We start from the raw sequence: 17,151 nt of genomic DNA, 5'->3' as shown, positions 1-17,151 counted from the left end.
TACAAAGCTAGAAATCAACTTCAGAAAGAAAAATGGGAAAAGAACAAACATATAGAGACTAAGCAACATGCTACTAAAAAACCAATGGGTCAATGAGGAAATCAAAGAGGAAATCAGAAAATACCTTGAGACAAATGAAAATGGAAACAAAACACTCGAAAATCTATGGGATGCATCAAAAGCAGTTCTAAGAGTTGATACTGATACAGGCCTTCCTCAAGAAACAAGAAAGATCTCGGTCTTCCCTGGTGGCACAGTGGTTGAGAGTCTGCCTGCCGATGCAGGGGGCACGAGTTCATGCCCCGGTCCGGGAAGATCCCACATGCCGCAGAGCGGCTGGGCCCGTGAGCCATGGCCGAGCCTGCACGTCCGGAGCCTGCGCTCCGCAATGGGAGAGGCCACAACAGTGAGAGGCCTGCGTGCTGCAAAAAAAAAAAAAAAAAAAAAAAAACTCAAATAAACAGCCTAACATAGTACCTAAAAGAATTAGAAAAAGAAGAATTAGCAAAGCCCAAAATCAGCAGAGGAAAGGAAATAATAGAGATCAGAGGGGAAATAAGTAAAATAGACATAAGAAAAAAACAATAGAAATGATTAATGAAACCAAGAGCTGGGTTTCTAAAAAGATAAACAAAATTGATAAGCCTTTAGCCATGCTCACCAAGAACAAAAGAGAAGACCCAAAAAAATAAGAAATGAAAGAGGAGAAATAACAACCAATACCACAGAGATTTAAAAAAAAAAAAAATCACAGGAGAATACTACCAACAGTTATATGCCAACAAATTGGACAACCTAGAAGAAATGGATGAATTTCTAGAAGTATACAGCCTGCCAAGACTGACTTAAGAAGAAATAGATAATTTCAATAGACCAGTCACTAGTAGTGAAATTAAATTTGTAATAAAAATACTCCCAGCCAGCAAAAGTCTAGGACTAGATGGCTTCACAGGGGAATTCTACCAAACATATAAAGAAGAACTAATACGTGTCCTCTAAATCTATTCCCCAAATTCAAGAGGATAGAACATTCCCAAATTCATTCTACAAGGCCACCATTTCTCTGATAACCAAAAGCAGCCAAAGACTACTACAAGAAAGAAAATTACAGGCCAATTGATGAATATAGGATGTAAAAATCCTTAACAAAATATTAGCAAACCAAATCTAACAATATATAAAAAGGCTCATACACCATGATAAAATGGGATTTATTACAGAGTCACAAGAATGGCTCAACATTTACAAATCAATCAATGTGATACACCACGTTCCCACAAGAAAAGGCACAAATCAAATTATCATCTCAATAGATGCAGAAAAAACATTTGACAAAATTCAACATCTGTTCGTGATAAAAACTCTCATCAAAGTGGATATAGAGAGAACATACCTCAACATAGTAAAGGTCATTTATGACAGACCTATAGCCAGCATCATACTCAGTGGTGAAACAATGAAAGCCTTCTTCTAAATTCAGGAACAAGACAAGGATGCCCACTCTCACTACTTCTATTTAACATATTATTTGAAGTCCTAGCCACAGTAATCAGACAAGAAAGAAATAAAAGGCATCCATATTAGAAGGGAAGAGTTAAAACTTTCACTATTTGCAGATGACATGATACTGTATATATAGAAAACCCTCAAGTCTCCACCCAAAAACTGTTAGAACTAATAAATGAATTCAGCAAAGTTGCAGGATACAAGATTAATATACAGAAATCTATTATGTTTCTATACAATAATAATGAGCTATCAAAAAGAAAAAGTCAAAAATAAATGTTTAAAGTCACATCAAAAAGAATACCTAGGAATAAAGTTAACCAAGGAGGTGAAAGACCTATGATCTGAAAAGTATAAAACATTGATGAAGGAAACTGAAGAAGATTCCAAACAATGGAAAGATACTTGTTGTTCTTATGATTTTGTTGAAATGAATATACTACCAAAAACAATCTACAAATTTAATGCAGTCCCTATCAAAATACTCATGACACTTTTCATGGAACTAGAACAAGTGATCCTACAATTGAAATGGAACCACAAAAGACTCCAAATTGCCAAAGAAATCTTTTTTTTTTTTTGGGGGGGGCATGCCACTCGGTATGCAGGATCTTACTTCCCTGACCAGGATTGAACCCATGCCCCCCTACAGAGTCTTAACCACTGGACTGCCAGGGAAGTCCCTGCCAAAGCAATCTTGATAAAAAAGAGCAAAGCTGGATATATCATCCTTCTAGACTTCAGACTATTCTGCAAACCTACAGTAATCAAAACAGCATGCTACTGGCACAAAAACAGACACATAGATCAATGGAACAGATTAGAGAGCCCAGAAATAAACCCCCACACCTGTGATCAATTAATACACAACAAAGGAGGCAAGAATATACAGTGGAGAAAAGACAGTCTGTTCAATAAGTGGCACTGGGAAATCTGGGCATCTACATGTAAAACAATGAGATTAGAACATTACCTCACACCATATTCAAAATAAACCCAAAATGGATTAAACTTCTAAATGTTAGACATGAAACCATAAAACTCCTAGAAGAGAACATAGGCAGAACACTCTTTGACATAAATCGTAGCAATAGTTTTTGGATCTGTCTCCTAAGGCAAAAGAAATAAAAGTAAAAATAAACAAATTGGACCTAAGAAAACTTAAAAGCTTTTGCACAACAAAGGAAACCATCAGCAAAATGAAAATACAACCTAAGGAATGGGAGAAAATATTTGCAAATAATGCAGCTGACAAGGAGTTAATAACCAAAATATACAAACAACTCATACAACTTAATATCAAAAGAAACAAGCAATCCCATCATCCTGAAGCAATAGCAATAATGACTTCAAAACTCCCTTCACATGTGATTTATGTAAAAGCGTATTTCCCCCTTGAACCTTCTCCCCTCTTTCCATCCTGCTTACACCACACAAATCCAAGTGGTCCTACTATAAAGTCAGATGGAAAAACCCTGGTCTGTATCAGGAAGAAAAGATCTGCTAACACCACCTGCTATTAAAATTCTTTAATAGCATCCCCCCAAACAAGTTAAATAAAATTAAAAATGTAATTTCTCAATACACTAGCCACATTTAAAGTTCTCAATAGCCATATTTGGGTAGTGGCTGCCATTTTGGACTGAATGAAAATATATTTATCTCTGTAGAAAATTCTGTTAGACAATGCTGACTAGGCTTCTTGGTGGGAAACAGTATTTTATGGTTAAGTTCAAACTCTTTTTAAAAACAAATTTGGAATATCATATCATATATAGTCTATCATTTTTAAGAAGTTAGATGCAATGAAAGAGACACTTCCAAAAACATACTGAAAAAAATTTAGTTTCTTTTTAGTGCTTTGGGAGATATTCAATTGATAGTACCTCAGGAGCATATTATAAATATCATATTTCAGTTCAGCTAGTAAACATTTATTGAACCCCCATTATGTGCCTGCATTTGAGGATGATGGTCAAAACAGAGGATGTAAAAATTAAAGACCCTATCCTCAAGATACCTACACAACCTTGAAGAGGAGACTGACATAACAAGTTAACTTTAAAAACTTAGTGTGAAATCCGAGGTATTGTGCATAGCCTAAGATATCTGATTACTTGTACATTATAAATACTTCAATTTTAAATAAATAGGAATGTGTATATCTTCTATAGCTATTCATATTTTAATTCCTGAAAATGATCTCTTTCTGACATTTGATGCTTTATTTTCACAGGGCTGTGGTCTGCTCTGTGGATAGCCTTAAATTTGTGGCCTCATGGAAAGGTCGACTGCAAGAAGCAAAGCTGCAAATTAAGGTATTAGAATAATTTTAGATGTTTATCTGAGTCAAAAATTATGTAATTACCAACTGTGATAAAGAGATTTTGCTCCAATCTCAAAGTCACCTATCTCTATAGTGTAAGGTCAGCAGAGATAGATTATATTACCTGTGTGAAAAATCAAAATAAGTTAAGATTTAACATGAAACAACCTGTACAAGATACAACATGTTCTAATGCAAAACTAAGAATCTTAGGAATATAACATAGTATTTGAAAATATAACTTCGGTAAAAAATGATATAAATCTTGAAGTTCTGTTAGGTTACCTGTTCTAACATTCAAGTCAATAAATATTTGCTATACAATAAAGTATGTATAAAATGTGTGAAAAATTTAGACCAAATCTTGTCCTTAGGGAGTTTACAGTTGGTGAGTATATTAGTTCACTATTAAAATCAAGCCAACTATGTTAAAAAAAAATTAAGCCATCTTTTGCAGTATAAATTTTCCTAGGTAGCTTTTCTGCTAAAAATGCATTACTCTTGCAATAATAGATAATATAGATAACCATTCAAATATTAATAACAAAACTAATGAAATGCTTCCCCCAGCAACTCCAACCTTCTTCCATGTCATTGGCATTCTCTACCATTCTTTCCCATTCTCACACATAGAATTGCCCTCTTAACTTTTTTCCACTGCTAATATAAGATGCTGCATGTTGTAGTACGATTATCTCTATACATCTGTGTTGGTCTGTCTTATGATACTGTAATGACATTGAAGATAAAGACTGTCTTATCCATCTTCAGATCCCCAGTATCTAGTTCAGTATATTACATATAATTAAAATAAATGTAAAACCATAGTTCTTTAACTTAGTTAACCTTAGGCAACTGACTTTTCAGAAGTTCTATTTATATAATTCTAGTTCTCAGGTCAACAATTTTCTTTTCATATCACTACTGCTTTCTAACATACTATATAATTTATTTATTATATTTGTTGTTTGTTGTCTGTCTTATTCTACTGGAATGTAAGTCCCATGAGCGTAGTCACTTTTTTTCCAGTTTTGTTGTATCTCAGATACCTCAAACAATACCTCGTACATAATAAGCGCTCCATTAAAACCTTGTTGAATTGTTGAGTTGAAGGCCAACAATAGGAGAGGCACTATAATAGGCATTATTAACATCAGCTGTAATGGTATAGTGTGCCAGAAATTTGATCATTAACAATAAGCTAGGTCTTTGTTTCTCTTTTGGCTCTATAGATTGCTATAAAATTCTCCATTGAAGCTGAAGAAATTAGCAGGTTCTCTTTCATCCTTTACATTTTATTTTAACCTTAGCCTCTAGCCCATAGAGCTACCTTAGCTATTATTGGTGCACATAAACTGTTGCCTAGCTGTTAAGGAGAGGGAGGGAATACATGATGTATAATCCAGGAATCATGCAGTTTACCTGGTTGTGTGGTCTCTTAGCAGCTGTGAAGCACACACATAATATGGTAGTATCATTGTTTAGGTATATTGATATAAAAAACAAGGGAAATGAGTTTTATTTTGTGTCAAGGTGTGTTCATATTTCCAGAACTATTTCGCTCCTGTTCTTACAAAATAGAAATAAAATTATCTACAACCAGAAAACCCCAAGCATATATGTTATGTTTTATAGATGGGGAAAAAAAGGCTGGCAGTTAATAAAACAAGATTCTAGGGCTTCCCTGGTGGCGCAATGGTTGAGAGTCCGCCTGCCGATGCAGGGGACATGGGTTCGTGCCCCAGTCTGGGGAGATCCCACATGACACGGAGCGGCTAGACCCGTGAGCTATGGCCGCTGAGCCTGCGCGTCCGGAGCATGTGCTCCACAATGGGAGAGGCCACAGCAGTGAGAGGCCTGCGTACCGCAAAAAAAAAAAAAAAACAAAAACTAAAACAAGATTCTAATCTTAGTTCTCCAAAACAGAGCCATGTGACTTTTAAAAACAATAAAGCAGTCTGAGCCTTTGTTGTCTCTTTTATCAATGGATGTAAATAATAACTTCCTTGACATGTTTATTATGAGGGTCTCTGAAAACCTATGTGTGTGTGTGTGTTTTATTATTTCTTTTAACTTAATTTGGATTAGGTTTCATTAGGCAATATTTATTTTTTAATTAGAAACAAAGTGTATTTTAATAAAAGTTCTCTGCTCTTATCCAGTAAAGCAGAATTCTTTCATTTGTCATTTGACATTCATGAAAGCTACTATATTGTTAAAAACCAAAATATTCATTGGTCAATATATTCAGGAACATTATAAGTTTGATACAATTATATCTTACACCTTTAAGTTAAAAAAGCCATCCCTGGGCTTCCCTGGTGGCGCAGTGGTTGAGAGTCCGCCTGCCGCTGCAGGGGACACGGGTTCGTGCCCCGGTCTGGGAGGATCCCACATGCCGCGGAGCGGCTGGGCCCGTGGGCCATGGCCGCTGGGCCTGTGCGTCCGGAGCCTGTGCTCCGCGATGGGAGAGGCCACAGCAGTGAGAGGCCCGCATACCGCAAAAAGAAAAAAAAAAAAAAGAAAAAAAAAAAAGCCATCCCTACACATGAGATTTGAGGTAATTCAACAGAATTTTTCCTCTCTTTGGCCCCTCATTCATATGAGCTATAGAAGCACATTTCCTAATTTCTTACCTGCAGTTCCAGATATATTTATCAGATACAAAGTTTTTGTAAGCCCCTCACTGTTTGCACTTGGCAAAATCAGCAAGTTAAATAATTCATTTATGTTCCTCTTAATCAAATTTTTCAGCAAAAGGATTATTTTGATAGGAGAATATTGGATTTGAATTATATTTGAATTTTACTGTCACTGCAGAATTTAATTTATTTTGAATATATTTCAATCTCTACCACCCTAGACTGAATTAAACCAGTGAAATGTTCAAGCAAGGCTATAGTTCCCACACCAATCAATATTTCAACCCCCTAGACCAGCTTAAGGGAACATGTATGTACATTGATTTTTTTAGATCCTGAACATGGCCCTCTAAACTTTCCTCACTACCATTATTGATTTATTATTTGTTAAACAGCAGTTGTGAAACTTAGTACTGGAAAATGTGTAAATCAAGCACCCGTTCAGCTTGCGTTCTAGATCTTGCCCAAGGCTGTGAAAGTTTTGCCCTGGCAAATCTGGGTAGCTTCCAGCTCCCTCCTTGACTGCTGATGCTGCCAAACACAAAAGGCAAAAACAAGTCTTTTACCTTGGCAAATCAGGCTTATTAAAAACATTTTAGTCTTGTTAATAATGCACAATTCCCTAGGATACCTGAAAGCTGCTGCTCCTTTGGGACCTGGTAGAGTCATATAGCCGCATATGCTTGCCAGTTCATTTCGGCTGCTTCATGCCAGACTAGAGTCTGCCCATATACCAAGTGGTTATTATGCTATTCATATTTCAGTTCCCTCCCTTGTAAAGCTTACCAGGAAATAGAAGTTAAAACAATGAAGAAATTAGACATTTAGACATGTGAGGGTTCATGAGGAGAATGGGTTCATCAGAATTGGGAGTTATGAACTTTAGACACATCCTCCCCAAATGAGTATAAGTAGCTAATCAGTCCAGCAGTGGACAGTCTACCAAAAAAGAAATCCTTAAATAGTTCATTTTAAGACATATATTTCTGATAGTTTTCATTTTAAAACTGAGCACTTAATGTGAATACGCTTATATAGTCATTATAAAGTAGAGATTGTTTTTAAATCATGGGGGAACTATAAGAGTGCTTAGTAATATAATTTTCTCTAAAAGTCAATCTCTAAAATGAGTTGGTATGTGCAAACTAGTACAATATAAAACCAGTTCAACAAAAAAATGATTTTTCTTAAGAACTTATGTAACTACAGCAACCAGAGGTTTTAAATCTATTTGATATTCTTGTAGCATTAAATGCTTTGAGTGTCTTACTATGTTTCCACCAGTTTAAAGGACTTTTAATTCTTAGTTGACTATACTGTTTAGGTAGCCTTGCCAATTTAATGCTGTCTTCTCATGCTCTGCAAATATAGCAGGAAGCTGAAAACTGGCTCAAATTTCCTGTTTTGAAAGTCTTTCTGCTACGAAACATTCCGACTTTACTTGACACTACTGAAAAAAAGTCAGTGTGCTGGTATTACGTACTAAGTTCCATCAACGGTTCTACTCCTTCCCCGGCTTTCAAAAACTTCCAAGAAACCTGTTTGTATTACTTTCCCTAGAACGCTCTCCTTCTTCAACCTATATCAAACCACATATGTAATTTTATATTTTCTAGTAGTTACATTAAAAAAAGTAAAAGAAACAGATACAAATAATTTTAATATTATTTTATTTAACCTAATATATACAAAATATTGTTGCTTCAACATATAATAACTATTTTAAAATTATGAATGTGATATATTTTACTTTCCTTTTTATTGTATAAAGTCCTTGAAATCCATCATATATTCCATATTTATGGCACATCTCAATTCAGACTAGTAACATCTCAATGCTCAATAGTACATGTGGCCATGGCTACTGTATTGGATAGTAGCTCTAGACAGAGAAGGTAATTCCCTAGAGAAAATTTAAATATTCTCTGATCTTCAAGTTTTTTCCAAATTTTTGTAGTATTTTTCCTTATTAAACAATTGCAAACAGATACAGAAGGAGAGAGAATAGTAAAATGAATCTCCATATGCAGAGTTTTCAAGATTTAGAAACATTCCTTCTTTTTCTCTTTTTGATTGTCTTTGCTGAAGCAATTCCAGACATTGTTTTGTTTTACTCCTCCATTTCTCAAAAAAATTTTTTTCTTAAATAAACACAATATATTATCACACATATAAAAATTAACAATAATTCCTTGGCATCATTTAATACTCAGTTCATAACAGTATTTACCACTGTCTCAAAAAAAACTCTTTTCCAATAGTTTGTTCAAATGAGAGTCAAGGTCCAGACACTGTGTTTGGTTATTATGTACCTTATGTCTTTTCACATCTAGATGGGGTTCCTCTTATTATTTCATACCACTGTTCGTTACAGAATCAAGGTTACTTCTCTTATAGAATGATCTACAGTTGATATTCATGTCTTGGCTTCCTTGTGTTATTATGTAACTTTTGTTCTTCTGTCCCTCGTTTCTTATAAAATGGAAGTAGTTGTAGATGAAACAAATTTTTCTAAATCTGTTATTCCTTCTGCATTTATTAGCTGAAATTTTCTTCAAAGAAGCCTAATCAGCTAGGTCTATGTGGTTACCTAGATACCATGGAATTTTATATAGAAAATAAAGGATAAATGCTTTTTTAAAAAAATTTAAACTAGGGATATTCAGAATATGGTGTTGATACACTGTTTCCCACAGTGTTCAATAACATTTCTTCTCTGTTTTTAAGTATCAGTGTGAACTTCTTATATTTAATGTGCTTCTGTAAATTGCATTTATTAATTTATTATTCTTTTTCATGTGCAGTATCCCTAGTCTTTGACTTATGTGTAGAGCCTCCTCATGTTGACCTCTGTATCTTATTTTTGGTAAAGTTTTATAGTGAAGCATAATATCATACAGTAAGTTGCACAAATCTTAAGAATACAACTTTATGAATTTTTTAATAAGCAAACAGACCTATGAAACCATTATGCAGATTAATTTTAATATTTTAGGACACTTTTTCCTCAAAATTTCTTTTTATAATTAAATGGACCTAACACATTCAGTACAAACTTTATTTTTCTTTCATTCTAAGAGATATACTTAATATATCCCCCTAGATATTTGTCTACCCATTTTTCTTTCCTCCTTTTATATATTATATTGTATAATGTATTCTGATTTTAAACAGTTGAGAACTTCAGGTGAAGATGGCCCAGGGAGCTAATGATTCATCCTGTCTGCTCCGGATAGATATATAATGATAAAAAAAATATAAAAAGAGGAAACCACAAACATCAGTATTTCATTGCATCAGAAGCAGGACAAAGTAAAATTGTGACTAAGTCTGAAAGTACAGGTCTTGAGCTCCAAGTCCAGAAGTAGGAAGCAATGAACAGTATGGCCCCAGCAGAGTGAAAGGAATTAGTGGTGCTATATGTGAAATGGAGACTGAAACAAGGGTCATTGCTTAAATCCAGGACTGAGATTAGGCTCTCCAGCTCTCCAATAAAAGGAGACTGAATAAAGTTATTGGCCTAAGGGAGCTGAAAGATAAAGGCATAGAGTTAATATTAGATATTGAGCCACACTAACCACCAGATCAATAGCTTAGAACTGCAATATCCCCAACACCTGCAGAATAGAACCTCCAAACTGGCATTGTAAATTTTATAGCTATGTAGATTTGGAAATGTCACTATAGAGGTAGAGGTATGTGGGAGAAAAATAAAATACCCCTCAAGATGAACCTAGAAACCCAAATCCAAATAAATGGGGAAAAAATCTAATCCTAGAAAAGAAAATGAGCAAAATCATTAGGTTAATCAACATCTGGTCATTTCATTTATTATTACTTTTGGGAAACTCTGATAAAAAATGTTAAAATATTTATTTTAGTTTCCGTAAACAGTTGTAAGAAAGAATAACTTTCACTAAAAAAATTATCAGAACTCACAGAATAGAAACAGGCAGAAATATATATTTCTATATATATATATATATATATATATATATATATATATAACTATATATTAAATATACTGAAAATAATTTCAAATATATGACTGATAACAATAAATATAATATTTTAAATTGAAGTATAGTTGAGTTACAATTTTGTGTTAGTTTCAGGTATACAGCACAGTGATTCAGTTATATATATATTTTTTTCAAATTATTTTCCATTAGAGGATGTTAGTGAATATAGTTCGCTGTGCTATAGAGTAAATCCTTGTTGCTTATCTATTTTATGTATAGCAGTTTGTATCTGTTAATCTTATACGCCTACTTTATCTCCAACTCCCTTTCCCCTTTGGTAAGTATAAGTTTGTTTTCTTTTTTTTTTAATTTATTTTTTATACAGCATGTCCTTATTAGTTATCTGTTTTATACATATTAGTGTATATATGTTAATCCCAATCTCCCAGTTCATCCCACCGCCAGGCCCCCCCCCCACTTTCCCTCCTTGGTGTCCATACGTTTTTTCTCTACATCTTTGTCTCTATTTCTGCCTTGCAAACCGGTTCACCTGTACCATTTTTCTAGATTCCACATATATGCGTTAATACATGATATTTGTTTTTCTCTTTCTGACTTACTTCACTCTGTATGACAGGCTCTTGGTCCATCCACGTCTCTACAAATGACCCAATTTCGTTCCTTTTTATGGCTGAGTAATATTCCATTGTATATATGTACCGCATCTTATTTATCCATTTGTCTGTCGATGGGCATTTAGGTTACTTCCATGACCTGGCTATTGTAAATAGTGCTGCAATGAACATTGGGGTGCATGTATCTTTTTGAATTATGATTTTCTCTGGGTATATGCCCAGTAGTGGGATTGCTGGGTCATATGGTAATTCTATTTCTACTTTTTTAAGGAACCTCCATACAGTTCTCCATAGTGGCTGTATAAATTTACATTCCCTCCAACAGTGCAAGGGGGTTCCCTTTTCTCCACATGCTCTCCAGCATTTGTTATTTGTAGACTTTCTGATGATGTCCATTCTAACTGGTGTGAGGTGATACCTCATTGTAGTTTTGATTTGCATTTCTCTAATTAGTGATGCTAATTAGAGCCTTTCATGTGCCTCTTGGCCATCTGTATGTCTTCTTTGGAGAGATGTTCATTTAGGCATAAGTTTGTTTTCTGTGTCTGTGAGTGTTTGTTTTGTATACAGATTCATTTGTATTATTTTTTAGATTCCATATATGTGATATCATAATATTTGCTTTTCTGTCTGACTTATTTCATTTAGTATATTCTTTAGGACCATCCATCTTGCTGCAAATCACAGTATTTCATTCTTTTTATGGCTGAGTAATATCCCATTGTATATGTATACCACATCTTCTTAAGTCAGTTGTCTGTTGATGGGCACTTGGGTTGTTTCCATATCTTGACTATATAGTTCTGTGATGAACATTGGGGTGCATGTATCTTTTCAAATTAGAGTTTTCATCTTTTTCATATATATGCCCAGGAGTGAGATTGCTGGATCATATGGTAACTTTATATTTAGTTTTTAAGGAATCTCCCATTCTTCACAGTGGCTGCACCAATTTACATTCCCACCAACAGTATGAGGGTTCCCTTTTCTCCACAACCTCTCCAGCATTTATTATTTGTAGACTTTTTGATGATACCCATTCTGAAAGGTGTGAGGTGATACCTCATTATAGTTTTGACTTACATTTCTCTAAAATTAGTGATATTGAGTATCTTTTCATGTGCCTGTTGGCCATCTGAAAGTCGTCTTTGGAGAAATGTCTGTTTAAGTCTTCTGCCCATTTTTTGACTGGGTAGTTTGTTTTTTCAATATTGTGTTGTGTGAGCTCTTTGTATATTTTGTATATTAACCCCTTGTTGGTACATTGTTTGCAAATATTTTCTCTCATTCTGTAGCTTATCTTTTCATTATGTGATGGTTTCCTTTGCTGTGCAAAGGAAACATTTAATTCACCGTTAAATCCAAGTTAAATTCAAGTTAAAATAAGAAGTATTCAAGGAATTCAACATTGTATATGAAATAAATTAATGGCTTTAATCCTGTTTTTAGTGAGCAAAGTCACTACTATTACTGTTACCCCTTTTGAGTCTCACCTCAAAGAATTGAATCAGATTGATCTTAAAATAGCCTTTTCAAAGTAGGTTGGGGTCATGGTAGTTAGTTATTTGAAATATATTTATGCAATTGTGGTTGGCCTGATACATACTGCCCTTAATAAATGGTTTTGAAACTATAAACAGAACGAAATATGTGTGAGGGTTTTTTTTTGAGTTTTTGTTGTCATTGTTGTTTTGTTTTTTTATTTTCTTACTTTTGCAACTGCCCCTCTGTTTCAGATGTTTTAATCAGAGGTTTCAAGTGTGAATAACATCCAAGTACAGATTCTTTTCCTTTTGCTTTAATGATTTTGTGCTGTTCCTATTCTGTTAAATTGAAAGCTATGCATTTATAAGCAAAACAAGAATAGTTAGAGGAAATGGTATTACAGCAAGAGATGCACATTTAGATGCCTTTCACTTAATTATTTGCGTTCAACTCAAATAGTATATTTGTACAGATGTCAAGAAGCAGCCTTGACAATGCTGTTCTTTTAAAATAATGTAAACAGACATAACCCCTATGGTTACCAAAGGGGAAAGAGGGAGAAAGGGATAAATTAGGAGTTTGGGGTTAACATATACACACTACTATGCATAAAATAGATGACCAACAAGGACCTACTGTATAGCACAGGGAGCTATACTCAATATTTTGTAATAACCTATAAGGGGAAAGAATCTGAAAGAAATAGGTATATATGTATGTATAACTGAATTACTTCACTGTACACCTGAAATTAACACAATATTGTAAATCAACTATACTTCAATTAAAAAAAAGATTAAAGTAAAAGAAAAGAGAGATCAGGTGTTGATATAGTTAATATTTTCAAATGTCTCTCTTGTGGAAATAAAGAAAATACTGGAATTCAAAAAAATGTCTACTTGAAAAAATAAAATAAAATAATGTAAACAAATGAGCTCTGATCTCAGTAATTATTTCTTTGCATCCAAGGGATATGTGTCATGCACAATAAGGTACTAATGACTAAGATAGACTTCTAACAAACTTTTAATAGAAAAGTATGAAGTTTGCCCCATAAGTATATATGTTAAGTATAAATAGCATTTTAATATGGCTTATCATTTAAAGGAGGTGAAAAAGAGAGTGGAAGTACAGTATTGATCAAATTAGAAAGCATGCTCTAACACATCGCCTAGCTGTTTGATGTATAAATGAAGTGATAGATAGACTCAGTTATCTAGGACAAATTTGGGAAATATTTTGCAAAATCAAATATAAGCAAAAATTTTTTGATTGAAATTATTTAAATAATTTCCAATCAAACCTTATTTTGCCTTATTTAATGGATACACTATATGAAACAATTCTAAATGTCTAGAAATTTGAATATGGATTAGATTAAATGAACAGTAATAGCTAATACTTATTGAGCACTTGCTGTATATCAGGCAATTCCAAGTATTTTAAATATAATGTTAGAGGGGATTTCTTATTTCCTGCTCCTATTGTTTTTTTCTGCATGGAGGAATATTTACTAAGGTTCATACTCCTAGACACTCTCTGCCTTCTACCTGACTCCTTCCTTTCCAGGAAAGGTGTCAGATAAAGGTGTTTATCTGACTGAGTTTGAGTCAGAAACCCAGGGCTGAATACTGTGCCTTCCTATGCTTTTCTTTTGGGTGTACACATTCTGCTCTGCCCCTTCAAGGCAGTCTCTGCACCTGGTGCAGCTGGCTCCTTAGCTTAGTACTGTCATAACTAGAGGTTAAGCCTTCCAAATTCTTGTGTTTAGTGTTGATATTAGCAAGTCCATTTGCCTGGAGACCTGTTATATCCTCCAAACTATCTTTTTCAGTAATAAAGGTAATATTTTGGGCCTACCTGTTTTTTCACCTTCCATTGATGCAGAATTCCAGATGGAACAAGGGTACCATTTGTTGATACTACTCCAATCCTTGATATATTATCATTTTATTATATAAACAACAGGGTATCACTTTTTGAAGTTCTTATGTTTTCATTTTTTTTTACTTTACATTCCAAAGTAGGGGAATGATAGAGGGTATAGAGAGAAAAGGAGAGATTTAAAAGATTTTATTGGAAGTGGCTGGACTTGATAGTTGATGGCATGTGGGAAGTTCAGGAGAAGGAACCAAGAATGTCTCCCAGGTGTCTGATTAAGCAACTACATGGTCAGTAGTGCCAATTACTGAAATAGGCTCCAGAGAATAGTATTTCTCCTCCCTCCTACCCCCTGGTTAGAAGAGGAAAATGATGAGTTTATATCTGTATATGCATATTACATAGTCAAGTTGTGACACTATCAGTGGGGGGACTACATTTACAAATTTCTGTAAAGACCAGTTGAGTGCAGAACTCAATGAAATTTCTAGAAGAAGCCTTAGAAGAATTATCTTGCAGAGATTTTCTAGCACTGAAATTAGCAAGTACTCTTTAAATTTTAATTTACATTTCTTCAAGGCAATACTTCAACACCCCTGAAGTGGCCTGTATAACATCACATTAGTAGTATAGTAGAAAGAATATTGAACTTAGGAATTCAATAATTCTATTTTTAATCCCATCTCTTTCACTGACAAACAAGTTGCTTATCTTTTCATGGTAAAGAACCCTATTATAAATTTAGCTAATCAGAACTATTTGTCAAGGCATACTCTACTAGTACCTCCTCGTCCCTAAACCATTCTCTAGTTATAACTGGAAATGATTTCAACACTTCCAACTTAAAGTGTTCCCTTGACTCTAAAATTCTATAGTATGTTAACTTAAAAGGTACTATACAATATTTATAAGATTGTTTACATTGTCTATCAAGTTTAAATTGTGAGACTATAGATGGGAGTCTGAATGCAAATGGAGGCTCTATGTTTGTTGCCTTTAGATAAACTCAGGGTAGATTAACACTACAGAAACGAAAAGAATGAACACTTTTAAAGAAATATGAAACTAATATTACCAAAATAATTATATTTTTATTTTCATAACTTTATAAATTTACACTAAGTTTAATTTAGAATAAGAGATGAACTCTTTCTCCTTTTTTATTCTTCTTTCAGCTCTGCATGACATGTCAAGAATTTTTTCATTAACCTTTCCAAATTTTGTTCTATTTTTTAGAAAATGATGTTGGAATTCCAAGCAGGTAGCACATGTTCTTTTTCTCTAGTATGCTTTTCTTTCCCCCTCCTGGAAAAAGAGTAACTTTTTGGCTTTTGTCGTTATATGTCCATTAATCTAATGCCAAGACATATGCAATTGTATAACTAATGACATTTATAAGTCTGTTTTTCCAAAATACTTGCTAAAATTGAGGATTCAGCCTAAAGGAAGCTCACAGTGAACATTGGTTCAGGTCTTCACCTACATTATTATCAAACAAAATACCATGATCTTTGTTTTCACATTGTTTGGAATGAATAGTCACAATGAAAATTGTTGCCTTTCTTCTGAAGATATACTATAGTAACTCCTGCCATTTCAGCCTTTAATACATATTTTAATGGTTTATATGTTTCTATGACAGATCAGTGGCTTATTACTGGAAGGATGCAGTTTTGATGGAAATCGACTTTCTGAAAATCAGCATGATTCTCCTAGTGTATCATCAGTTCTCCCTTGTTTTATGGGCTGGATTCCACAGGTAATACATTTTTAACAGGAACAAGTTTTAATTTAATCAATTCATTTTTAGATTTTATCTTTTCAATAAGATATAATTGGCTTATGAATTTTTCATTTACTTTCTAATCTTACCTGCATTTGAACAAATTTACAGTCCAAATATTATGTCCTTTATAATTTTTAAGATGTACAGGACATTTTAAAAGCTTTATTTTGTTATGGAAAGAATAACATTATAGTTTTTAATTTCTAAATAAGTTATAGTCTAATAAGAAAAAAGCCTTAAATGGTAATCTGAACTACCACATATTGTGTTCCTATTATTTTCAGCAGTGTGCTAAATGTTTTATATACTTTACCTTACATACTTTTCTGAGTAGCCCTGCAAGGTAGATATTATTATTCCTATTTTCAAATGAGGAAATGTGTGTTCACATAAGTTAAATGACTTCCCTGTAGCTTGGCATGCAGAAATCGAAAGCATCAAGACGTAATACACATCTAATACCATGTCACTATGCTGCTGATTGGCAGATGAAGAAAACTGTCTTGACAGAGGTCTATTCGGTTAACTTTTTCCCTTTTAAAACCTTCAATTTTTTTTTATAAATTTATTTATTTATTTTTGGCTGCATTGGGTCTTCGTTGCTGCACACGGGCTTTTTTCTAGTTGTGTCGAGTGGGGGTTACTCTTTGTTGCGGTGCACAGTCTTCTCATTGTGGTGGCTTCTCTTGTTGTGGGGCATGGGCTCTAGGCGCTCATGCTTCAGTAGTTGTGGCACGTGGGCTCTAGAGCGCAGGCTCAGTAGTTGTGACGCACGGACTTAGTTGCTCCACGGCATGTGGAATCTTCCCAGACCAGGGCTTGAACCCGTGTCCCCTGCATTGGCAGGTGGATTCTTAACCACTGCGCCATCAGGGAAGTCCAAAACCTTCAATTTTTGAAAGAACTTTCAACAATGGAACTTGAGGGA

At 34.1% G+C, this 17,151-nt stretch overlaps 1 protein-coding gene across 1 annotated transcript in view; it reads left to right on the top strand.

Moving 5' to 3' along the window:
* Positions 1-17,151, top strand: part of DYNC2H1 (dynein cytoplasmic 2 heavy chain 1) — a 366,248-nt gene that overhangs the window by 339,655 nt on the left and 9,442 nt on the right. The window contains exons 87-88 of the mRNA XM_060018033.1: positions 3,743-3,824; positions 16,080-16,196. Of these exons, the coding sequence (XP_059874016.1) occupies positions 3,743-3,824; positions 16,080-16,196 (199 nt within the window). The remainder of the gene's footprint in view (positions 1-3,742; positions 3,825-16,079; positions 16,197-17,151) is intronic.

Source organism: Delphinus delphis, chromosome 8 (assembly GCF_949987515.2).
Source record: "Delphinus delphis chromosome 8, mDelDel1.2, whole genome shotgun sequence".
NCBI lineage: Eukaryota > Metazoa > Chordata > Mammalia > Artiodactyla > Delphinidae > Delphinus > Delphinus delphis.
The sequence above is the reverse complement of the archived record's forward strand: the minus strand, read 5'-3'. Positions and strand labels throughout refer to the sequence as shown.